At 53.4% G+C, this 24,560-nt stretch overlaps 1 protein-coding gene across 3 annotated transcripts in view; it reads right to left on the reverse strand.

Annotated features, from left to right (window-relative positions):
* The window catches only part of FBXO42 (F-box protein 42), a 50,120-nt gene that overhangs the window by 20,250 nt on the left and 5,310 nt on the right, over positions 1-24,560 (reverse strand). The window contains exons 2-5 of one of the 3 annotated variants that reach the window (XM_085558490.1): positions 11,329-11,456; positions 11,187-11,238; positions 8,857-8,973; positions 1,745-1,879 (exon numbers count right to left, since the gene is read on the reverse strand). In XM_085558490.1, the coding sequence (XP_085414616.1) occupies positions 1,745-1,879; positions 8,857-8,973; positions 11,187-11,238; positions 11,329-11,439 (415 nt within the window). In that variant the 5' untranslated portion in view covers positions 11,440-11,456. Of the gene's footprint in view, positions 1-1,744; positions 1,880-8,856; positions 8,974-11,186; positions 11,457-24,560 lie in introns of all 3 variants that reach the window. The other 2 variants (XM_085558489.1, XM_021537918.3) reach the window with 2 other exon arrangements.

Below are 24,560 nucleotides of genomic sequence, written 5' to 3' on the forward strand. Positions count from 1 at the left end.
GGACAGGAAAGAGCTCCCCAGGCTGCAGGAATCCATGGCCTGGGGCAGAGAGAGCTCTGCAGAGCCCCGGAGCTATGCATTCTCCCCTCTCCAGCCCCAGCAGGAGGTTCCTTTTCCCTGTTTAAATCCACAACTCCCTCATTCTCCCCTTGTGGGAGTCCCACAGGGGTTGTGTGACACAAAACCAGAGCACGAAGGAAGTGTCCGAGCACCCCCAGTGACACCAGCCCTTGGGACTTGTCCCCAGTCCCTCTCCAGCTCTCCTGGAGCTCCTTCAGGCACTGGAAGGGGCTCTGAGGTCACCCTGGATCCTTCTCTTCTCCAGGTGAACACCTTCAGCTTTCCCATCTCCCTCTATATCCTTCTCCACCTCTATCTCTTTATTCCCTGGATTTTGGAGGACTTAAGTGCCAGACAAGAAAATACTTTATAAACAATACCTGAGCAGTCCGCAATACTTGGGGCACATGACAAGGAATTCTGTTCCCAGTATGGAATACTGGTGGATGCTGAGCTCCTTTTCTCCTTCCTCCTCCTGCCAAAGCAGCTGCTCTAACACTGACTTCTCCCCTCTGCCCCAAGAGCTTCCCCCAATTCTTCTGCTTTCCTCAAAGTTATTTCAGTGGAATTCAGAAATTAAAAGGAAAAAAACCAAACTGTTGTGGGTGACATTTCCAGCATAAAAAACAGTGTGGGAAATAATCTGTGGTGTTTTCCTGCCCGGCTGAGGGTGCCTGGACAGCAGGAATGAACCTGCTTTCCCACGCTCTCCCACGTGCACGGGCTTGTTTGCTCCACCCCCCAAAATACCTGGAGTGGGAGCCACTGGAATGAGCAAAGAAAATCTCAGCTTTGGGACAATGACTCTCACCATGGAATCACGGAATGGGACCATAAACACACCCAGTGCCACCCCCTGCCTGTGGCAGGGACACCTTCACTGTCTCAGGGTGCTGCAGCCTGGCCTTGGACTCTCCCAGGGATCCAGGGGCAGCCACAGCTGCTCTGGGCACCCTGTGCCACCCTGCCCACCCTCACAGCCAGGAATTCCTTCCCCATCTCCCACCCATCCCTGCCATCTGGCAGTGGGAAGCCATTCCCTGCGTCCTGTCCCTCCAGCCCTTGTCCCCAGTCCCTCTCCAGCTCTTCTGGAGCCCCTTTAGACCCTGGAAAGGGCTGAGCTCTCCCTGGAGCCTTCTGCTGTCCAGGCTGAACAACCCAAATTTCTCAGCCTTCTCCAGGCTGAACAATCATCACATCTTAGCCTACTGCAGCATGAACAATCCCAACTCTCTCAGTCTTCCCCAGGCTGAACAATCCCAATTTCTCAGCCTTCCCCAGGCTGAACAATCCCAACTCTCTCAGCCTTCCCCAGGCTGAACAACCCAGATTTCTCAGCCTTCCCCAGGCTGAACTATCCATATTTCTCAGCCTTCCTGAGGTTGAACAATCATCACATCTTAGCCTACTGCAGCACGAACAATCCCAACTCTCTCAGCCTTACCCAGACTGCACAATCCTGATTTTCTCAGCTTTATCACCACAGGCTCTGGTGGCTGCAGGGATTGTCCCTCACCCTGCATGACAGGGACCAGCTGCTCCCCAGAAAACACCCCCAAGGTGGGGCTGAGGACTCAGACTCTGCCACAAACCCCACATTTCCCTGGGATTCAGTCCTGGTAGGATAAGCTCAGAGCCACGGGGAGGAGGGGAGGAGCCGTGGGGGAGCTCCATCAGGGCTCACCTGAGGCCAGGGGCCGGATCCACTCCTTGCTGTTGAGGTCCAGTCTCCAGAGGTCGTTGAAGGCGGCGTTGCAGCTGCTCTGGGTGCAGCCCCCGAACACGTACATGGACTGGTTGGGGTCGTAGTAACACGCACCTGTGAGAGAGCACAGAGCTGTCACTGCTGTCCCCACTGCCCTGCCACTGCTGTCCCCACTGCCCTGCCACTGCTGTCCCCAGAGCTGTCACTGCTGTCCCCACTGCCCTGTCACTGCTGTCCCCACTGCCCTGTCACTGCTGTCCCCACAGCGCTGTCACTGCTGTCCCCACTGCCCTGTCACTGCTGTCCCCACTGCCCTGTCACTGCTGTCCCCACAGCACTGTCACTGCTGTCCCCACAGCGCTGTCACTGCTGTCCCCACTGCCCTGTCACTGCTGTCCCCAGAGCTGTCACTGCTGTCCCCACTGCCCTGCCACTGCTGTCCCCAGAGCTGTCACTGCTGTCCCCACAGTCCTGTCACTGCTGTCCCCAGAGCTGTCACTGCTGTCCCCACTGCCCTGTCACTGCTGTCCCCACAGCGCTGTCACTGCTGTCCCCACTGCCCTGTCACTGCTGTCCCCAGAGCTGTCACTGCTGTCCCCACAGCGCTGTCACTGCTGTCCCCACAGTGCTGTCACTGCTGTCCCCAGAGCCCTGTCACTGCTGTCCCCAGTGCTGTCACTGCTGTCCCCTCTGCCCTGTCACTGCTGTCCCCACAGAGCTGTCACTGCTGTCCCCAGAGCCCTGTCACTGCTGTCCCCACAGCGCTGTCACTGCTGTCCCCAAAGCCCTGTCACTGCTGTCCCCACAGAGCTGTCACTGCTGTCCCCACAGTCCTGTCACTGCTGTCCCCAGAGCTGTCACTGCTGTCCCCACTGCCCTGTCACTGCTGTCCCCACTGCCCTGTCACTGCTGTCCCCACAGCACTGTCACTGCTGTCCCCACTGCCCTGTCATTGCTGTCCCCACAGCGCTGTCACTGCTGTCCCCACTGCCCTGTCACTGCTGTCCCCAGAGCTGTCACTGCTGTCCCCACAGCCCTGCCACTGCTGTCCCCAGAGCCCTGTCACTGCTGTCCCCACTGCCCTGCCACTGCTGTCCCCACTGCCCTGTCACTGCTGTCCCCACAGCGCTGTCACTGCTGTCCCCACTGCCCTGTCACTGCTGTCCCCAGAGCTGTCACTGCTGTCCCCAGAGCCCTGTCACTGCTGTCCCCACTGCCCTGCCACTGCTGTCCCCACAGAGCTGTCACTGCTGTCCCCACTGCCCTGTCACTGCTGTCCCCAGAGCTGTCACTGCTGTCCCCAGAGCCCTGTCACTGCTGTCCCCACTGCCCTGCCACTGCTGTCCCCAGAGCCCTGTCACTGCTGTCCCCAGAGCCCTGTCACTGCTGTCCCCACTGCCCTGTCACTGCCTGTGTCCCACGCCCAGCTCAGGCCCTTTCCTCCCTGGAGAACAGCAGCCGGGCTGCCCCAGCTCCCCAGAACCACAGGGCTCCCCTGAGCAGGGTGAAGCTCCAGCAAGAACCTTCCCAAGAGGATTATCCCTCAGGCAGAGCTGCTCCTCTAAGTGCAGAGAAAACTGCCTTAGAGGTCTGTAATTAATGAGCTTAGCTGTGATTAAGGCACTGAGCTCCCTGACCTGCCCTGAGCCGGATCACACAGCTCACAGACCCCTCTGTGCACCCAGCCCTGGGCTTTGCTCTCTCTTCAGGATTTCTCCCAATCTCATTTAAAGAGTCCAGCTAAAACTCAAGATCATCCACGGGCATTCCCCCTGCTCCCCCTGGGGAAGGATGAGGCAGCCAGACGGGGAACAGGGAGGGAGCACCACGTTTGACAACCCCTCAAAGATACCCAAGAGCTTTTGTCCCCAAAAAAGCTCTGCAGCAAAAGAAAACCCATGGAAGTGTCTGACTTTGGCAGAGAGAGTCTGCAGCACACAGGTACCTCTGGCAAGAGGGAACTGAGAGATGGAGCAGGGAGGGCTCACTCAGCTTGGAGGCTGGGCAGAATTCCGAATTTCCCATAAAATTCCATGTGGAATAACCCCCCCCACATCAAAATCATGGAGATTGTGCTCTCCTTTTAAGAGTAATTTTAAGCTGCTGAAGATGAGGAAGGCAGAGCAGCTTGAGTGGAAAAAAAAAATTAGGGAAACCCAGGAAAAGGCAAGCACAATGAAAAGTGCAGTTTATTCCAGCTTGTGGGAATTCCACAGTGGGATTGTGGGGGCTGCTCTGTGCAGGGTCAGGAGCTGGACTTGGATGATCCTTGTGGATCCAGCTCAGGATATTCTGGGATTCCATAATATGTTTATAGTTTATACCAAGTGTAGAACAAATCAGGGGGAAATTGTGCATGTCCCTGATGGTTTTAGGGTTTCTTTGGGTAGAAAACACTGAATAGATTTAGTTGGGGTTTTTTAGTGTCCCAGCAAAATTCAGTGACCCCCAGAGTTTCAGCACTGCGGAAGTGGCTTATCTTTGCAAAAGAATCAGGAAATCTGGTGTTTGAAGACACTGATGCTCAGGGGGAGCAGAGGTTCTGGTTCTGAGCACACTCCTGATTCCTGTCCTGAGCAATGAACCACTGGATATTTTAACCTGGAGCAGCTGACAGCCAGAGCAGAGCTGGCTGAGGAGGGAAAACCAAATGGAAAAGCACATTCCTTTCACCATAATCAAAAAGCATGGGACTTATGAAACTCAGAGAACAAGAAATCAATTCACCCATCCAAGTTCAAGGGCTGTATTTCCCACTGGAGAGATGGGAAGGAGCTGGCTGGGCTGTAAATCCCATTCCCACATGGATTGGAGGGTAACAGCCTTTGGTATTGGCCTTGGGCACTGCCAGGGATCCAGGAGCAGCCAGAGCTTCTCTGGGCAGCTGTGCCAGGGGCTGCCCACCCTCACAGGGAACAATTCCTGCCCAATACCCCACCCAGCCCTGCCTCTGGCAGTGGGACCCACTCCCTGTGTCCTGTCCCTCCATCCCTTGTCCCCAGTGCCTCTCCAGCTCTCCTGGAGCCCCTTCAGGCCCTGGAAGGGCTCTGAGCTCTCCCTGGAGCCTTCTCCAAGTGAACACCCCCAGCTTTCCCATCTCCTTCTATCTCCATCTCCACCTCACTCCCTAAAATGCTATTGTCCTGCTCCTTGCAGTGCAGGGCCTGGGTGCAGCCAAAATCCGGGGATATTGAGCAAGTCTGGGTGCTGGGAGCAGCTGCAGCTCTGCTCCAGGAGCAGCCCATCCTGTAAAGCAAACATTCCAGCTGTCACCGCTCCCAACGGGTTCGTCAAACCCACAAATTGCTGTAATTACTCATCCCAGTGGTGCCACCAACCCCAGGCTCCTTGGAAACAAAAACAATAAATCAGTGCCTAAAATTAGTCACTCCTCCAGCAAAGGATCAATATCCCTGGCACAAGGGTCTGCATTCCTTTGCTGCTTTTCCGTTTCTGCATTCCTGAGCCTCCTGACATCTTTTTCCGACTGCGGGCAGTGATTTCACCCCGTGACTCATCGCCCTGCTGTGACCTCGCAGGTTCATACATAAAACAGCTCGGTGACTCCTGCAAACATCATCCAAAAAACCCCAAACACGGGGGATTTCTGCTCCTGAACACCCAGCATTATTAATGCTTCATATCCTGCAGTTTTGCAGCCTTTGGAAAAGTGACAGCCTGTCCAGAGTTTGCTCTCAGCGGTGTGATCCCTGCCAGGCACTCCCTCCCCACGGCATCGCCTTCCATTCACTTATTCCTTATCAAGCACTTCTGCCATTCCTCCCTTCAGGACTGAGAGCAGACTGGTTGACTTCCAGCTGCTTAGAATTCCCCTCCCTGTCCGTTTGTGCTCCCTGTGAGAACTTCTGGGATGGTTCTAATAATTCCTGGAAGCGAGAGCGAGCCTCAGACGGAGCTTTGATGGCAGCACTGACTCGTGCCTGGGCGGTGACATATTCCCACAAAAACCAGCAAATCACTCATCCCTCATGAAGGACTTTGCGAGTCCTGCCTGCTCCCTCCCCACTGCCCAAACTCCTGTTCCCTCCACCTCAGCTCACCGTCATCCCTTGGGATTTTAGGTGATTTTAGTTCAGAGTTTGACTTTCCGGAACTGACGATTTGTAGCTCGGCTTTAAGGCTGGAATCTGGCCCACAGGCACGGAATGCTGCTGCAGGGAAAGCAGAGGCTGCACATTTGGGCAGCTGCTCATGAACCAATCCGTTTAAGTCAGCAAACAAGTTAATCCAGATTAGCTTTGTGCCCACAAAGTGCATTAATAACGCTGCTGCGGCCAGCGGGGCCGGGCAGAGCCCCCTGTCACCGAGCGAGGCTAATACGGATTACACGCTCCGAGGGCAGTGGATTTAGGGAGACAACTCACTTTGCAGCCAGGAAACCCGTGGTAGGCAGCAGGATAAAGGAAAGAGCACACACAGTGCTTTTTGGGGCAACTCTGAGCCTTTTCCAGGCCATTTCTAGCTGGCCCGAGCATCCAGCAGTCGCAAAAAACGCTGCTAAAATTGAAGGGAAATTCATGCAAATGTGAAGTCGTTAATAAGCACTTCACTAACGCTGCTAAAAATGAGCTGTGAACTGCGGAGCCTTTTCATCCTTCGGGAAGGCGAGGGGTTCTCGGCAGGGCACAATGACTTCACCAGAGCTCCCCGCAGCGTCTCCCGGGCTTGTCTTGGCAGGAGGCAGCGCCGCGGCTGCCTCATAAATTATTGCTTGGGAAGATGAAAATGTGATGCCTGCTGCTCTTGGAATGGCAGGGCTTGCACCGTGTTTATCCTCCCTCGGAAAAATGCAATTTGCTTCCTGGAAGAGCTGTCCCCCAGAGGGCTCAGACCCCATGCTGAAGTCACAGGAAGGAATTTTTGCCGTGTTTTTTTTTTGTTTGAGGCGAGGCAGCTCAGTGCTACTGCACTCCAAAGAACAGGATTTATTTCAATACCTTTCCCTCCAAGGCACTGTGTTTAGGTATTTTTTCTCCTCTGTTTCTTTTCCAGAATCTTGGAAGAATTAACCCAAACACTGAGAGGTGCTGTTGACTGAATCACTCACTTCTGTCAGCAAATCCACCTGCAGCTCTGCTCGATTTGAGCCCAGCACACTGCAGAATTCCCAGTTTTCCTCACAGATGCACAGGACCTGTGCGAGCAGCTGGTGCACATCCCCGAGCGCTGCACTTTCCAAAACCCACTGGCTTTGATGGGAATGACTCCAGCCCAGGGGCTGAGGTTTTTGGGGAGGGGGCAAAGCTCAGGTGCAGATCCTGGGGACAGCTCTGGGTGCCTCAGGACATGAAGGACACTGAGGGGCTGGAGAGATGGGAACGGAGCTGGGGAAGGGGCTGAGCCCCCCAGAGAGGCTGAGGGAGCTGAGAAAGGGCTCAGCCTGGAGAAAAGGAGGCTCAGGGGGAATCTTGTGGCTCTGCACAACTCCTGACAGGAGGGGACAGTCAGGGGGGTCGGGCTCTGCTCCAGGGAACAGGGACAGGACACGGGCAACATCCCAAGGCTGTGCCAGGAGAGATTTAAGCTGGATATTGTGAAAAACCCTTCATGGCATGGGGGTCAGGCACTGGCACAGACTGCCCAGGGCAGTGCTGGAGTCGCCACCCCTGGACGTGGCACTTGGGGACACGTTTTGGTCAAGGGCTGACTCCATGATATCTGGGAGAGTTTTGCAGCCTGGGGAGCTGCAGAAAGATCCCTGCACAACCAGAAAGCCACAGTCCCACCCCGTTTCCTCTCCATCAGCATTTCCCAGGACCTACGAGCCCGCCGTGACCAGCAGCTCCCAAATCCCTGCTCTTGTGCCGAGTGTTGGCACAGTTGTTGGCTGAATACCGGCGGTGATGGGCACGTGTGGCACTGCCAGCCTGAGGGAGGCACGTGTGGCACTGCCAGCCCCTGTGTGGCACTGCCAGCCCCCTTGTGGCACTGCCAACCCCTGTGTGGCACTGCTAACCCCCTTGTGGCACTGCCAGCCCCCAGGGAGGCACGTGTGGCACTGCCAGCCCCTGTGTGGCACTGCCAGCCCCTGTACAGCACTGCCAACCCCTGTGTGGCACTGCCAACCCCCTTGTGGCACTGCCAGCCCCTGTGTGGCACTGCCAGCCCCTGTACAGCACTGCCAACCCCTGTGTGGCACTGCCAGCCCCCTTGTGGCACTGCCAGCCCCTGTACAGCACTGCCAGCCCCTGTACAGCACTGCCAACCCCTGTACAGCACTGCCAACCCCCTTGTGGCACTGCCAACCCCCATGTGGCACGGCCAGCCCCAAGGAAGGCAGCTCCCAGCAGGATTGCAGGGATGGCACTGCTAGCCTGAGGGAGGCAGCTCCCATGGGGACTCCAGGGAATGGCACTGCCAGCCCCAAGGAAGGCAGCTCCCAACAGGATTGCAGGGATGGCACTGCCAGCCCCAAGGAAGGCAGCTCCCAGCAGTTTGGCAGGGATGGCACTGCCAGCCCTAAGGAAGGCAGCTCCCATGGGGACTCCAGGGAATGGCACTGCCAGCCCCAAGGAAGGCAGCTCCCAGCAGGATGGCAGGGATGGCACTGCCAGTCCCAAGGAAGGCAGCTCCCAGCAGTTTGGCAGGGATGGCACTGCCAGCCCCAAGGAAGGCAGCTCCCAGCAGTTTGGCAGGGATGGCACTGCCAGCCCCAAGGAAGGCAGCTCCCAGCAGGATGGCAGGGATGGCACTGCCAGCCCCAAGGAAGGCAGCTCCCAGCAGTTTGGCAGGGATGGCACTGCCAGCCCCAAGGAAGGCAGCTCCCAGCAGTTTGGCAGGGATGGCACTGCCAGCCCCAAGGAAGGCAGCTCCCATGGGGACTCCAGGGAATGGCACTGCCAGCCCCCAAGGAAGGCAGCTCCCAGCAGGATGGCAGGGATGGCACTGCCAGCCCCCAAGGAAGGCAGCTCCCATGGGGACTCCAGGGAATGGCACTGCCAGCCCCCAAGGAAGGCAGCTCCCAGCAGGATGGCAGGGATGGCACTGCCAGCCCCAAGGAAGGCAGCTCCCAGCAGGATGGCAGGAATGGCACTGCCAGCCCCCGAGGGAGGAGATGCCTGGATACTCACTGTGGGAGAAGCGCTGGGTGATGGGGGTGCCGGGGTAGGGGTAAGTGCGGCTCTCCCACTGGATGTTCCCCTCCTGCACTGCCTTGATGAAGCCGTGGTAGCACTGATGGGCCACACCTGGGGAGAGAACAACACTGTCAGCAAGGCTGGGAACCAACTGTGCCTGCACGGGGACAGCTGCAAACCCCCGTGTTTGGGTTAGAACCACGCTGGGAACGCAGGGGATTAAAGGAATAAAGACAAGGGAACTCTGCAAACGGGGAAGTCAGCAGTGTGCACCGGCTGGGTCGGGAAGCAGAGCCTTTGGGAGAGGAAGGAAGCACTGGGATGCTTTGGAGAGCTTGTGTGCAGCCCTCTGTGCTTCACCCTTGCTCCCTCAGCACACCCTGAGGGTCAGCTTCCCACCCCTCAGTTGAATAATCAATTTTTAAGAGTGTGAACGCAGCTACTGGCCAGGGATCTGAATAAAGTTGGAAAGGAGATATCAGTGATAAAAATCAGCAGGGATGCTCCAAGGCTGCCACTGCGTGAGAGGGCTGGGAGGGGCCAGAGGCTGCTCCCTGAGGAGACAGAAGGGTCTGGAGAAGGTTTCTGGCAGCAGCAGCAGCTCAGCAGACACTTGGTGGCACCTGCACTGAGGATGCCACAACCTGCCAAGAGTTCTTCCCCAAGCCCTGTGCCAGGAACACCCCCAGCAAGAAATCCCACTCCAGGATATAAAGCAGGAAGGGTTTTTTTAAATTAAAAAATAAAGCCTGGGGTCCTTGAGGAGCTGATCCCTGAGAGTCACACGGGAAAGGGAATGTGAGCTCCAGCAGTGCACAGCAGATGTATCCTGGCAAACAGGAAAAATTAACCAGGAGAACACAAACCAATTGTTTACCTCGAGTGACCTCTCTGGGCACAGCTCGCAGGTGGTGCTTCCAGACCTTTTTTTGGCTGGAATTGCCACAGAAGGGCCCAGCTGCCCAGCACCACTTGTCCCCTGAGAGGTGACCCAGCCCAAAGCCACGTTGTGCCCCTGGCTGCTCATCCCTGGGCTCCAGGGATGTTTCCCACATCCCTCTGGGGTGAATCCCAGGTGTTTGTCCATCCCAGCTGCATTCCTTGCAGGCCGCTCCAGGAAACAGCCAAGCAGCCACTTGGGGCTGCAGCACTTGGAAAAGGCCCTTCCCCAGGGCTGTGGGCAGCTGCTGCCCCAAAAGGATGCACAAAAAGACTCATTTTGGGCCATGATCCCTGCTGGGGTAGCTGTGATGTTTTAACCCCCAGCCTGTTCAGCTCTGGGCAAAGTGGGAAATGCCTGGAATCTTCCAGATGAGGAGAAGTCCATAAATGAGCCATCACCCCACAATCTGCCAAGGGCATTCCTCACCTGACACCCACTCCTGTTTTCCAGAAGGAACACATTCCCCTTGTGTAGCAACCTGTCCCATTTCCTAGGATTGAAATGCTCTCCTCTCCTCTGAAACTCCTTGTTTTTAAATGAAGCTCGTGATTAAAGCACGCACCCAACAGAATCCGACCAGAAATCACCCAGTGTATTAAAATAAAATGAACCAGGAGGTTCTGTTTGTATCCTTGTCCAAATTTTCCCTCCTTATTTGCTGTATCATATTTCTCCAGCATTAAAATACCTCCACGAGGCTCTGGAATGAATGTGTGGAGGCAAAGGAAGGATCTGTGTCTCTGGGCTACTCTTCCAGGAAGCTGGAATATGCACATCTCAACTCATGCAGATTTTATACTGCACTTATCTCCAGCAGAGCTGTAAGAACCAGAGCCAGGGCTGTTGAAAGCAGCTTTGGGAATGTTAATTACTGAGCAAGACACAAACGAAGCGCAATTAAAGCCACATCAGCCATGGGACACTGGCAGGGGCTCTGAGCAGGAGGCTGCAATCCAAGGTCACCAGTGCAGCACTGGGAGCACCCAAAGGCAGCAAAGGAGCTGCTCTGTCGTGGGGCTTGGGCTTTGTTTTATTTTGGGCTGGAAGAGACCTCAAAGCTCATCCAACTCCAACCCCTGCCAAGGGTGGGACTTTCCACTATCCCAGATCACTCCAGACCCTGTCCAGTCTGGTCTTGGACACTTCCAGGATGGGAATTCACGGCCTCTCTGGGTTTTCTACCCTGAGAGAGGCCGAGGGGTTCAATTCTGCACAGCTACAGGCCCTCTTTGAGCAAAGCCAGGGACCCTGTGGCTGTTAGGATTTCTCTAGGATTTCACAAAAGCCAGATTTCAGAGTTTGAGGGGAAAACAAGAGGCAAAGGTAAAAGAGATCTGGGTTGCAAGCCCCAGAGTAAAGAAATTGCTGCCATCACTTGTACCTTTGATCAGTCGATACCACTGTTTGCAGACAAGGGCGGCGGTTTTGTGCTCCTGGTAGGGAGAGAGGAAGGACAGGATGTATTCCAAAACCTCTTCTGGCAGCTCCAGCATCGATCTGGAGCTGGGCCTGGGCTCCTCCACCTCCAGCTCGGCGTGGGGCTCATCCTCCTGCTCCATCGTCCCTTCCACCGTGGCGTCCTCTGGATCCACGGCCATGAACCCGTCATCGTCACTGTCCGAGGAGCTGGCCATGGCATCCCACGTCACTGCTGGCAAAGGGACAATGGGGAGGTCACAGGGAGCATCAGGAAGGCACCGAGAGGTGTGTGCCACGCCACAGGGCTCTGGCACAGCAATCACCGAGTGCAGGACGTGGTTTTGCAGTTTTGCAGCAGCTGAGGGTTTAGCAACGGCTTTGCCAGGTCACTCCATCTCTCCCCACCCTGCTGCTGCCTCCAGTGGGAAGCAGAGAGCCAAAGGCAAACCCCTGGAGCTGCTGCTCGAGGAGACATCGTCCTGCCCTGCCCTGCACCGTGGGGCCCAGCTGGGATGGGGAAAGGATCCCTGTGGAATCTCACCCGAGGTGAGACAGGACCACAGCAACATTTCCAGTCCCTCCGCCCTGTGGAACCTGTTCTGTCAGCGAGGCTGTTTTAGCCCAAACAGCTCCTTGTGGGGGAAAAATGCCCTGCCTCGTTTTCACCACGCTTTTCCTTTTATTTGTGAAATACCTGCACACAGCCCTGGCTGGCAGGAGGTGAAGAAAGCAAATCCCCCCAGGATTTACTGCTGATGGAAGGCTGGGATAGCAGAGGTTGTATCTCCAGCTATTCTCAACACCCCAAGTGTAAGGTGACACCTCGATGACAGAAAAATATCATGACATAAATCCACCTTAACAAGTGGCTGTGTCCAGTTTGGGCACTTGGCACCATGTGAGGTTAAATCCACGCCTGCCATGGCAAGGCAAACCCCTGGCTCCATTTCCAGGAAGCAGCCAGCCTGTCTCCAGCAGAGCAGCAGCACTTTTCCCTCCCAAGGTGGCTGAGTGGAGACCAAGGGAGCAGCTGCTCCTTGAGTGCTCCTGGATCCATAGCCCAAACCACAGTAACAGCTCCCGGGGATGACACGGAGCTTTCTTTCCCAGAAATTCCCATTTTATCCTTTCCTAGCACGAGGAAAAGATCCAAACCAGGGCAAGCTCCCCGTTCTTGCATCACTCAGCCTGGGTTCCTCTCAAGTCCACAAGGCAGAGGCTGCTCAGCCACCTCCAGCCCTGAACTGACCAGGATTATTGGAGCCAGATCCACACAGTCCATAGGATAAATCCAACCTGCAGCAAGCCAGGAAGCAAACTAGCTCCTTAAGATGGAAGACACGACAGCTTTTCCCTAACATCCTCCAATATAAGAATATTATCATTATTTTTTCCAAACCCTAACCCAGAAAATGCAGCTGGAAGGATTTGAAGTTATTGATGTCATTGTTTCATGTGGGTTACTGAGCAGGATAAATATCCTGATACAGAAACATCCTGATACAGAAACATCCTGATATAGAAATATCCTGATATAGAAATACCCCGGTAACAAACCCCATGTTAAACCATCAACTTGGGTCATCGACCTGATTTATAAATGAGGTTCATTTCTCAGGAATAATCTGAGCTGCTGTTACTAATCCAGTGTTTTCCCATGCCGTGGGAATGGCAGGTGGTGAGACACAGAGTGGGAAAGCTTTCCATGGCAACCAATTCATGCCCAGGAAAATGACAGGCGGCAGCACCAGTCCCCACTGCTGTCAGGCTCCCTGACGAAGCAGCTTTGGAAAATCCACAGGGCTGTCAATCTGTGGGAGGAACCACGGGAGGAACCACGGCAGAACCCAGCACGTTTCCCATGTCAGAAATCCCTGCTGGAGTCACTGATGTGGCAGAGGAGGCTGGAACCCAAACACTGACACGGGCACTGCTGCTGCTGCCACAAACCCGCCTCACACAGCCCCACATGCAGGAACTCCCAGGGACTGAGGGAAGGGAAAAGTGGAATTGAGCTAAAAAATGATGAAAGAATGGAGGGTTGGGCCTTTACAAGCAAAGGCATCCATGGCTGGGTAGTGCCTGTGCTGGCTTCCATCCTGACACAGCATGGAGCCAGTGCTGCTGGTGCTCCTGCTCTGGATGGGGCCTTGCTCCAGTCTGGGATGGGGCTGTGCTCCAGTCTGGGATGGGGCTGTGCTCCAGTCTGGGATGGGGCTGTGCTCCAGTCTGGGATGGGGCTGTGCTCCAGTCTGGGATGGGGCTGTGCTCCTGTTTAGGATGGGGCTGTGCTCCTGTTTAGGATGGGGCTGTGCTCCAGTCTGGGATGGGGCTGTGCTCCTGTTTAGGATGGGGCTGTGCTCCTGTTTAGGATGGGGCTGTGCTCCAGTCTGGGATGGGGCTGTGCTCCAGTCTGGGATGGGGCTGTGCTCCAGTCTGGGATGGGGCCCTGCTCCAGTCTGGGATGGGGCTGTGCTCCTGTTTAGGATGGGGCTGTGCTCCAGTCTGGGATGGGGCCCTGCTCCAGTCTGGGATGGGGCTGTGCTCCAGTCTGGGATGGGGCCCTGCTCCAGTCTGGGATGGGGCTGTGCTCCTGTTTAGGATGGGGCCGTGCTCCAGTCTGGGATGGGGCCCTGCTCCAGTCTGGGATGGGGCTGTGCTCCTGTTTAGGATGGGGCTGTGCTCCAGTCTGGGATGGGGCTGTGCTCCAGTCTGGGATGGGGCTGTGCTCCTGTTTAGGATGGGGCTGTGCTCCAGTCTGGGATGGGGCTGTGCTCCAGTCTGGGATGGGGCCGTGCTCCTGTTTAGGATGGGGCTGTGCTCCTGTTTAGGATGGGGCTGTGCTCCAGTCTGGGATGGGGCCGTGCTCCTGTTTAGGATGGGGCTGTGCTCCAGTCTGGGATGGGGCTGTGCTCCTGTTTAGGATGGGGCTGTGCTCCTGTTTAGGATGGGGCTGTGCTCCAGTCTGGGATGGAGCTGTGCTCCAGTCTGGGATGGGGCTGTGCTCCAGTCTGGGATGGGGCCCTGCTCCAGTCTGGGATGGGGCTGTGCTCCTGTTTAGGATGGGGCTGTGCTCCAGTCTGGGATGGGGCTGTGCTCCAGTCTGGGATGTGGCCGTGCTCCAGTCTGGGATGGGGCTGTGCTCCAGTCTGGGATGGGGCCCTGCTCCAGTCTGGGATGGGGCTGTGCTCCAGTCTGGGATGGGGCCGTGCTCCAGTCTGGGATGGGGCCGTGCTCCTGTTTAGGATGGGGCTGTGCTCCAGTCTGGGATGGGGCTGTGCTCCTGTTTAGGATGGGGCTGTGCTCCTGTTTAGGATGGGGCTGTGCTCCAGTCTGGGATGGGGCCCTGCTCCAGTCTGGGATGGGGCCGTGCTCCTGCTCAGGATACAGAAGGGCAGGAGGGTCTGTCCCTCCCTTCCTCCCAGCCTGGGAGCTCGGAGCAGCTCCTCGGCAGGCAGAGGTTTCCATCTCCACCCTGAAGCCCTGCCAGGATCCCAAGCAGGAGGGTTTTTGTCTCTGTCCTGGGGACAGCAGGACCCTGCAGATGGTGATGGGCTGGGGAGTTGTCAGGACTTTGTGTCATCCCAACTACTTTTATCTTTATTTGTGCTCTAAATAATGTCCAAATCCTGCTGGAGAGAGTCATGGGAAGTGCAGGAATGCACATCCACTAGAAAGAGGTGTTTTCCAGCTAATAAATCCCAAGCTGCATCCTCTGGAGCAGGCTCGGGAATAACCCAACACGTCAGGCTGATCCCAGACACAAAACAACAAAAATAATCTTTCAGGCCAATTTTAAAACAGCGGGAGGAGCCTCAAATAGCATATCTGAGGATGGAGAAGCTCCACTGAGTTTTGTCTTCTCTTCCCAAGCCACTTGATAATATTATAAATATTCCAAAGCATCTCCTTTGGTAAATCCTTGTTTCCTAAATGTTTGAACATAAGGAATAACCATCCTCAGAGTTTTCACACCCACACCATGTTCTTTTTCGGAAGGAAAACAAGGCCAGCAATAAACCCAGCTCCCAAAAGGCAGCTCGCTGTCAAAATAACCCTCCAAGCTTGACCTGCCACGGATGTGGATTCTGTTGGAACAGCGGGCTGGGAATAACCACTCCTGGAATACAAAGCAAAGCCCTGTCCCAAAACCCTGCTCCAATACAGAAAAAGGAAAAAGAACCCAGGCAGCTGGCAAAAAAGAGCTAAAGCATCCCAGCAGCTCCTGCTGCCAGTTATTCAGCAGATCCATGAGGGAAAATCCCACACCTGTGGTTTTACTGGTTATTCCAGGAGCAGAACTGAGTGTTCCTGCATTTTGGGGTGATGCAAGAGGTGCTTTCTCCCTCATCCTGCCTCTCCAGGTGCTCTCTGCTTGCACCATGCTGGGCTCCACTTTGTACCTGGGCTAAAATGAATCTCTGAGCACTCAAAAAGCTGCAACCAAGAGATTTAAGCAGTTTTGTCTCATCCCAAAGTAGCTGCAATCCAATTAACTCCGGGATCGGACTGAGCCCTGAAAACATCAACACGTCCTCCAAACGTTCCATGATAATCTGCACCCCAGAGCCCTGCTGGTCCCAGAGAAATGCCTGTATATCCCAGCACTAGGAAGGTTTTGGGGCCTTCAGGAATCAGCCTGGAGCTGCAGCAGGGAGGAAGCAGGCAGGACAGGAAGCGCTGGAAGGGCAGCAGGAGCAGAGCTCTGCCGGTGCTGATGGAATCTGCCTGCCCTTTCCTAAAAGCATTGTCTCTGCCAGCTGGCAAAACATTTCATAATCTTTTTCCTCCTTTCAGAGCACTTCAATTTTCCCTTTCTCCCCTCCTGAAATTAGTTAAGAACCTGCTATTTATTCCTAAAGTAATTATCTGCAACTAATAGCTGAGGAATATTAAATGCAGGCAAAAATAACCCCACTGGATTGAAGCACTGCTCAAAACCTGCTCCTGCAAATCCCTGATTGGTCCAAGGAGCTTTTCCAACCTGCAGATCCCTCTCCTGGTCCCACGGAACCCAAAGCTCAGGCATGGGTGGCACTGGTGGTTCCCTTCCTAGCTGCCTCCTCTTCTCCACAACTTCCAGCTGCTTCAGGAAGTGCTTGAACCTGCAGGGTTTTTAACCTGCAGGTTTTTAACCAGGGTTTTTCGCCCCTGTTTTTATGGGTTTTATGGAAAAAAGGCTCCAAGGGCAAGCTGTTGAATAGCAGTGAGAGGCTGAGCACCGGTCCTGAGTCAGAGCACTGCACACACAGGGAATGCTCACCCCAAACGGCAGCAGAGGAGCTGCAGTGCTGCTCCCGCCAGGAATAAACCATTCCAGGTGTGAGAGGACCCAGCCTGGCAGCCCAGGGCTGTTACAGTGAGCTCATGGCACTCTATTTCCCCTTCCCCAGGACCCTGTGACTCTGATCAGATATCCCTGGAACCTCCTTCCTGCCCCAGAGGGGTTGGTGGAGAGCCAGGGAAGCCCACCCTGTCCAAAATCTATATATTCCCCTGACATTTCCTGTTTGTCCTCTTTTGCCCCGCTCTCACCACAGAATAAAGAGAGCTGAACCAACATATCTGGGGTAAGAACCTCTTTTGGAAATCTTTGCCATCTCCTGATATTCCTCCCCTCACACAGGGTTTGGGCTGCCAGGAGAGAGGGATTTAAATGCACCTGGCAACCTGGTGGAAATGTAGGGGTGGAAGGCAGCAACTGTCTCCAACCTGCTCCAGACTCTTCCTCATGCTTGGGAATGACTTCTTCCACGTCTCCAGGGTGGCACTCTGGGGACAGCCACACCTCTGGCTGATTCTCTGCCCCAGTTCAAATAAAAATCCTCTTCCATCAGACAGAAACGGTTCGTTTTTCCTTTTTAAAAAAAAATCTTTTCTCTATGGGAAGGATTTTTCCCACATTTTCAGTGTTTTCATGTTTGTCTCTCCAGCTGTGCCATCAAAGACTTCACCTGCAGCTTTCTCTGCTCCTGGTTTTGCCCTAAAACAAGCCCTGAGACCTCTTTTGAGGTGAAAAGAGGAAAATTCAACACTATTTCCGAGGAGCAGCATGATATTTTATAAAAGCAGCAGCAGAGGGAATGTAAGGTCCGTGGGAACCACGGGACTCAGGACTGGGGTAAACACCTTTAAATAAAACAACATTCCCAGTCCTCCCTAACCTGAAGCAGCTGGAACTGATCCTTTTGGAAATCAACTGCTGGGCAAGCTCAATAATGGGGGGAAAAAAAAAGCAGATTTTAGTCCAAAAAAAGAAAATACAGCCTCTGGGAAGCTATGGAATGAGCAATATCCTGTCTGTGCAGAGCAAGACCTCGGAATACTGGCACCACAGACACTCCTTATCCCTGCACAACAACAATTCCAAGGGTTCTTCAAAGAACTGCTTTCTTTTTTTTTTTTTTTTTTTTTCCCAACACAAGATTGTTTTTCTTTCATACAAGTCATCCAGGAAAAGAAAGGATTCCTAAATTCCATCTGCAAGGTTGAAAATTCCACCGTTTCTCTGTCAACACAACCTCCCTGTGATGGTTTTACCTGTTAGAACAGCCGGCTTTGGGAAAAAATTCCAAATCACATCATTTTTACTGCTGCCCATTGTCCTGGAAGAGCACCACTGCAGCTGAATTTTGGTTGATATTTCTGTTATAAAAAGGTACCAAGATCCCAGAAATTCCTCCCAGCCCAGTGATGAGCTGACCCTTTGCTATTTCAGATTCCTGCTCATTTTTTTCTGAGGTTTCAGTTAAAAAATAAGCAACAGTATGACATTACACAGCAGGATTTATTGCACAAACAGCACAGCAACCTACAAATAAATCCTGCTGAATCTGTTTTCCCACAAAATGAATGCACTGAAAACCAGAATGAAAATGTGGGGGTTATCCTGGATTTATTGGTGGAATACAAATCAGGGAGCTGCTGTTTGAGGGACTTTTTGGTGTGGAGTTTACAGGAAAAGGGGAAGCAGCAGAGTTTAATGACACCACACTTGAGGTGTATATAGGGAAATCCTCATTATTATTATTCTTATTATTATTACAAAACCTCATAAATTATTCAAAAGCTTAAAAAAAAATCTTAATAAATATGAAGTAATATGCAGGAAATTTATAATGGAACCATGAGGTAAACACTTCAACTGACCCAAAATCCAGCCTGGTTTTGCTCACACGAAAAACAAGTCTTAAAAAGACAATACCTGTAGGTTCTGTATTTCCCTTTCCACACCAAAAAGGACAATCTTTAAATATCCCTGCAGAAAGCCATGAAAAAAGCAAAAATCTCCACCATCCCCCAACCCCTCCACTTGTTATGGATGTATGGATTTGGAGAATTTTCAAAGTTTTGGACAATATTATTACCCTAAAAAGAGTTGGATTTGTTTCAAACCTGCCAAAATCTGCCTTGCCAAGCCCTGGCAGCTGAGGAGCAATAATCGGCTGCTCCCTTTTCCCGTGCTCCTGAAATCCCCTAAATTTTGTAGGAAATGAGGAGGATTTTGGGCTCACACACTCCCTCTGCCGGCCCCCGCCAAGCCCTGAATTCCAGTTATCCTCAGCTCAGCTTTTCCCAGCAAACAAATCCTGCTCCATTTGCAAACTGTGAGCCCCAAAACCCAGAATAACCCCTAACCAAGCAAACAGAAGCCTTTGGGGCTGGAAAATTGAGGTTTTTCCAAGGAAAAGGGCAGCTGCTCCTCCTGGTGCAACATCTGCTGTGGGAGGATGAAGTTCACAGGATAAAAACATTTATCCAAACCTGCTCAGGATGATTTATTGGCAAGAATTTCCATTTGGGAACACTGAGCAAACCCACACTGGGAGATCCTGGGAATTGCTGTCACCAGGAGAGCACAGGAGCTCCTGGACAAGCTTTTGGAAAGTTGTGGAGAATTGTCTGGAGGACAGCCTGTGAGAATGTCACAGCGTTCCCCGAGTCCTACAACACCTGAAACCTCCCAAAGTCACCAAAATTGGTTCATCTGCACAAATGGAAGGAACTTATAATGGAACCACGAGGAAAACACGGCTACTGACCCAAATCCAGCCCACTTCTGCTCAGCTGAAAAACCAGCCTGAAAACACAACTCCTGCAAGTTCTGGATTTCCATCCAGCCCAATGCCCGAGCAGAATAACCAAATGAAAACTGTGGAGATATCTCAGGAAAGGTTTGTTAACAAAACACCCAAACACACCAGATGCCTTCATTCCCGATTTTCTGACAGGCTGTGCTGGGGGCTTGTGGGATTCTTTTGTTAAAGTCCATTCTCTGCAGAGCACACCGAGGGATGCCCAGGGAGTCTCCCAGTGCCATTCCCAGGGAAGCCACGGTCCCCACGTGTCCCCAGGTGAGTGCCAGAGCCTCCTTGGCTGGGAGAGCCCTGGAGCTCATCTGTCGGAATCTGAGGTGTTGATGATCCCAAGATTGTAAAAGTCTCTGTCTGGCAGCCCCCTGCCAAAGCAGAAGCCATAATTGGTCTGTGCTGGTTTCCAGGTTGTTTATTCTGTTTATCTCTCACATGTTCTGCTGCCCTGCCCAGCTCTGTCCTGCAGGGCAGCGTGTGGGGCTCTGCCCTCAGGGGGATGTGACAAACATTCAATACCAGAAACTCCCTGGGCTGCATTTACAATAACGTGCCAATATCTGTCACCTACGTTGGACAGTGTGTCCCCAGCCTGAACCAACAGAAAAATGCCAACACCATAGTGACACATGGAGGACATGAAGAAGGAGAAAAAGGACAAGGCACACCCAATTTCCTCCAGCTTGTCCCCTTTGGACCCCTAATCTAGAATCCTAAAATTTTACTTTTGCACCTGTGCCACACTTGATTATTACTTCTGTAAAACACTCAGAGCTTGTAATCCACCCTGTAAGATTGCAAACTCTTTTCCATGGCCAGAGATCACAGCCAGTGTCTCTAGGGGCTCTGTCCAGGGGGGTTCCTGACCCCTGCCAGGGTCCCAGACCTGCCAGAGCAGCCAGAGGGAAGCTCTGGATTCCCACACTCATCCACCTCCTGCAGCTCACAGGCAGCTGGGGAGCAGGAAAATGGCATTTCCCACCCTGCCGAGCATGGCAGCATCAGGCCTCTTCCTCCTCTTCCTCCAGAATTTGGAGCTCTCTTGCCTTTGCTGAGGATGCTCCCAGTGCCTTTCCAGTCTTATGGAACTTGGGGGAACTGAGGATTGCAGAATCATGGGACGGTTTGAGTTGGCAGGAACCTTAAAGCACATCTCGTTCCACGGGCAGGGACACCTCCCACTGTCCCAGGCTGCTCCAAACCCCAGTGTCCAGTCTGACCTTGGGCACTGCCAGGGATCCAGGGGCAGCCACAGCTGCTCTGGGCACCTGTGCCAGGGCCTGCCCACCTCACAGGGAAGGATTTATCCCAATATCCCACCTGAACTCACTGGATCCTAGAGCAGGATTCTTGAGACCTTCCTGCCCCTGTAGAACCAGGCAGAGGGGGGCAGCAGGATCAGGAATCAGTGAGAGGGGAAGCAAAAGCTCTAAGCCTTGTTTCCAGAAATCCATCCATGGGTGGACACAGGACTCCCTTCAGAAACCACCAGCACATCCAAAGGCTGGGAAGAACCAGGATTCACACCTCCCAGCAGTGCTGTGCACAGGCAATCTCAGGTGGGACACCCGGGCAGGATTCCGGTGTCCAGCTCAGGTTGGATGTTTTGCAGTGGGAATGAAGGATGGAGACTCAGGAAAATGAAGTCCAGCACAGCCAGGTCAAGGTCAGGGTCTTCCTGCTGTGGGTGCTCATGCTCCTCTGGTTCTCCATCGTGACGTGGTCTTTGGCAGCACTCACACATCCATCACAGAATCATGGAATTGGTAAGGTTGGGAAAACCCTACACGATCACCGAGTCCACTGCTCCCCCAGCAGTGCCGTGTCCCCACTAAACCATGTCCCCACTAAACCATGTCCCCAGGTGCCACATCCTGGGACCAGCCATGGGCCATCAGCCTCTTGCCCACCTGGCTCATGTCCAGCTCAGGGCAGCGGCAAATGAGGAGTTTGGAAGGGGGGGGGTAACAATTTTATTTTTGCAATAACCAAAGCTATTCTTCAGCCCAGATTCACCAACTACACCTTTCCTCTCCCTACAAAAACACACAAGTCGTGAACAGTCCTGTCCTAGGTTATAATATTGGGGTGTATTCCATTACCACTTCAAGCTGCAATCCCCTCTTCCAAGAGGAACAGGTGAGACCTTTTCTACACTGGACCTCCAGAGGGAAACTACATCAGTCTACAGGAGCACTGCTTGGACAGAACCATATCTGCTACCACCACCCCAGCTAGCAAGTGTCAGGTTATATCTCTAACTCTGACAGTGGTTCCTCTTTTATACTATTATATGTATTTAGTTCTTTGTTCCCTTTTTCCTAAAAAATTGTATTTCTGACTTAAAGCCTCTCACTAGTTTGACTTTTTCAAACCAGGACAAGCCACCAGACCTTGCACCCAAAGCAAAGATGAGCTCAAGGCTACTGACTTTCAAGCCATAAAAAGAGAAAATATATACTGGGAAAAACCCATTTTATTGCAGCCTGGCTGGCCAAGGTTTGATTGGAATGGATGCCCAGGGCTTTCAGACGTGCTGCTGACTTGGCGGCGACGCTGATGAAATGTTTTTGTTAGCAAGCAGGACACCAGGACATGCACCACCACCACCTCCACATGGACATTAGCAGGGATGAGCACCCCAAACTGCCCTCCCCTCCTGATCTGAACTCCGGGGACACAGCAGTGTGTCAGACACACCCCAGCAGTGCTTTTGGGATGCTCACTGGTTGTGTCTCACACCAAACCTGTCTGTGCTCCCCCTGCATGCCCAGCCCTGCCATTCCCGAGGTGAGGCCTTTGATGGAAGCTCCCAAGCAGGGATTAACCATCCCCAGCAGTGCCCAGGAGCAGGGCTGGATCACACACAGGGGCTTTAAAGGCAGAGCTGTTTGCTAAACACAGCAAAACAATATGGAAGGTATTTTCCCTCTCTCAGGTGGAACAAAGGAGTTTCATCACAGACAGACACCTGGTCTGGCCACAGAGACACAACCTAAAATGCCTCGAACATTCCAGCAGTCCACATTCCACAGCTAACCCCATTTTGCAGGTAAAGGAACAAAAGCCACAAGAAGCTGGGGTTAAGAGCAGCACTAGGATTCAGGGAGCAGAGGTTTGCAGCTCCCTGTCCCGAGCTGTTTCTTCTCCAGAGCTCAGAGGGATGTGCAGACAGCTGGAAACAGATGGGATCTGACAATAAACACGGGAAGGGACTTTTTACCAGAGCCTGGGGTGTCAGGACAAGGGAGAATGGCTTCCCACTGAGAGACGGGAGGTTCAGATGGGATAGGGGGAAGAAATCCTTCCCTGGGAGGGTGGGCAGGCCCTGACACAGATCCCCAGAGCGGCTGTGGCTGCTCCTGGATCCCTGGAAGTGTCCAGGGTCAGGCTGGACAGGACTTGGAACCACCTGGGATAATGGGAGGTGTCCCTGCCTATGGCAGGGGTGGCACTGGGTGGGCTTTAAGGTCCCTCCAAACCCAAACCATTCCATGATTCTTTGCTGCCCTAATCAAAATCTCAAAAGGTGATGGGAAGGGTGATATTCCTGAAAAGCAAACAGCGTGTCTTGACCCCCACAGAGGTGCTGGAGTGTGTGCAGTCCAAAGGTGCTGGAAAACATGTCTGGGCTTTTTTAGCAGAAAATGTGAATTAGGAAGGGCAGACACCCACCAGCCCCTGCAAATTTCAGACTGTGGAGCTCACACTGTGCTGTACAATGGGGATGGAGAGAAGAATCTACAAGCATAAAGGTCCACAGTGATGTTGGTGTGGGCAAAGGGCAGTGCCAGAAGCTGGGAAAGAGGGAAACATCAGCTTCACCATGGGACTGACCTTGCAGCATCCCAATTCCTTGCTCAGAACCCCGGGGAGCCGGCGTGAGCTTGGTGCTTTGCAGACAGTCAGCACCCCTGGGATTCCCTGTCAGTGGAGCTGGGAGCTGCTCTCCTGGAGCTCCACTCCTGCTGAACACACTGCACACAACCAGGGAATGTCCTGAGCTGGAAGGGACCCACAAGGATCAGAGTCCAACCCCTGGCCCTGCACACACACCCCAACAATCCCAGCCTGTCCAAAGGCTCCTGGAGCTCTGGCAGCCTCAGGGTCAGGACCATTCCCTGGGCAGTGCCCAGCACCCTCTGGGGAAGAACCTTTCCTGATCTCCAGCCCAAACCCCCCTGGCCCAGCTCCAGCCTTTCCCTGGGTCCTGTCCCTGGACACAGAGAGCAGAAATCGGAGCTTCCCCTCCACATTTGCCCCCCAAAAACCAGCACCTCAGTGGGGGAAAATCTCAACCAGTTCCCAGCAAACAGCAGGCAATGAGCAACAGAGGATTGCCTGAAATCTTTGAGGGGGTAGAGCAGATGGGAAGGGACGGGTCTGAGGTGCAGACCAGCCCTGGGTGGTGGCAGTGCAACCCTGTTATTACAGAACTGGAAAGATTGCTCTGCGTGCCCTTGGAGCCCAGGCGTGAAAGGTGGGAGAAACAGGACTAAATCCACAGAGAATCTGGGCACAGAGAGGTGTGAGGGGCCGGGAACAGCACCCACAAACCACCAGGCAAACCCCAACCACAACTGAGCCTGGACCAGAAAATACAACCCAGGGATTCCATTTGGAACAGATTTCCTGAGCCTGACCCACCCAACGGGCTGCAGGAGGATTTGCTGCAGTTTCCACTGATTTGAGCAGAATAAATAAGAGCATTTGTTCTTGTTTTGTACAGGATTTTCTTATTCCTCAGCTAATTGGAAAGGCAAAGCATGGAGAAGCAGAAGCACTGGATATTGGGGATGAGGAGAGCAGGAGTTATCCTGCCATCCTTTGTGCCACGCCTCAAGCATGGGTGTTTAGGGAGGCTTAAACATCAAATACTAAGAAAGACACAACAAAAAAGCGCAGTCAAATCCATATTATGTTCATCAGCAAAAAAAAAATTCAGGGAAATTGTGCAAGTTTCCAGTTCATCTGTGCCATTGATGACAAAATGAGCTCCCCAGTATGTTCCTTTGTTACCATCCTGTCACCACAACAATCACCATTAACTGGCACCATTCTGAGCAGGAGAAGGGGGAAAATCCCTGCTCATCACACATTATGGAACCCCAGGATCTCAAAGCACCCAGGAGTCCTGCTCAGAGCAGGCTACAGAATCCCCTGTGCCCAACGAGTCTGTGTCTGCAGAAACCCAAAAGCCTGGGAGCTTTCAGGAATTCCCAGCAGCTGTTGAGACTGGGAAAGGA

This window comes from Lonchura striata, chromosome 21 (assembly GCF_050655825.1).
Source record: "Lonchura striata isolate lonStrDom1 chromosome 21, ASM5065582v1, whole genome shotgun sequence".
In the NCBI taxonomy this organism is placed as follows: domain Eukaryota; kingdom Metazoa; phylum Chordata; class Aves; order Passeriformes; family Estrildidae; genus Lonchura; species Lonchura striata.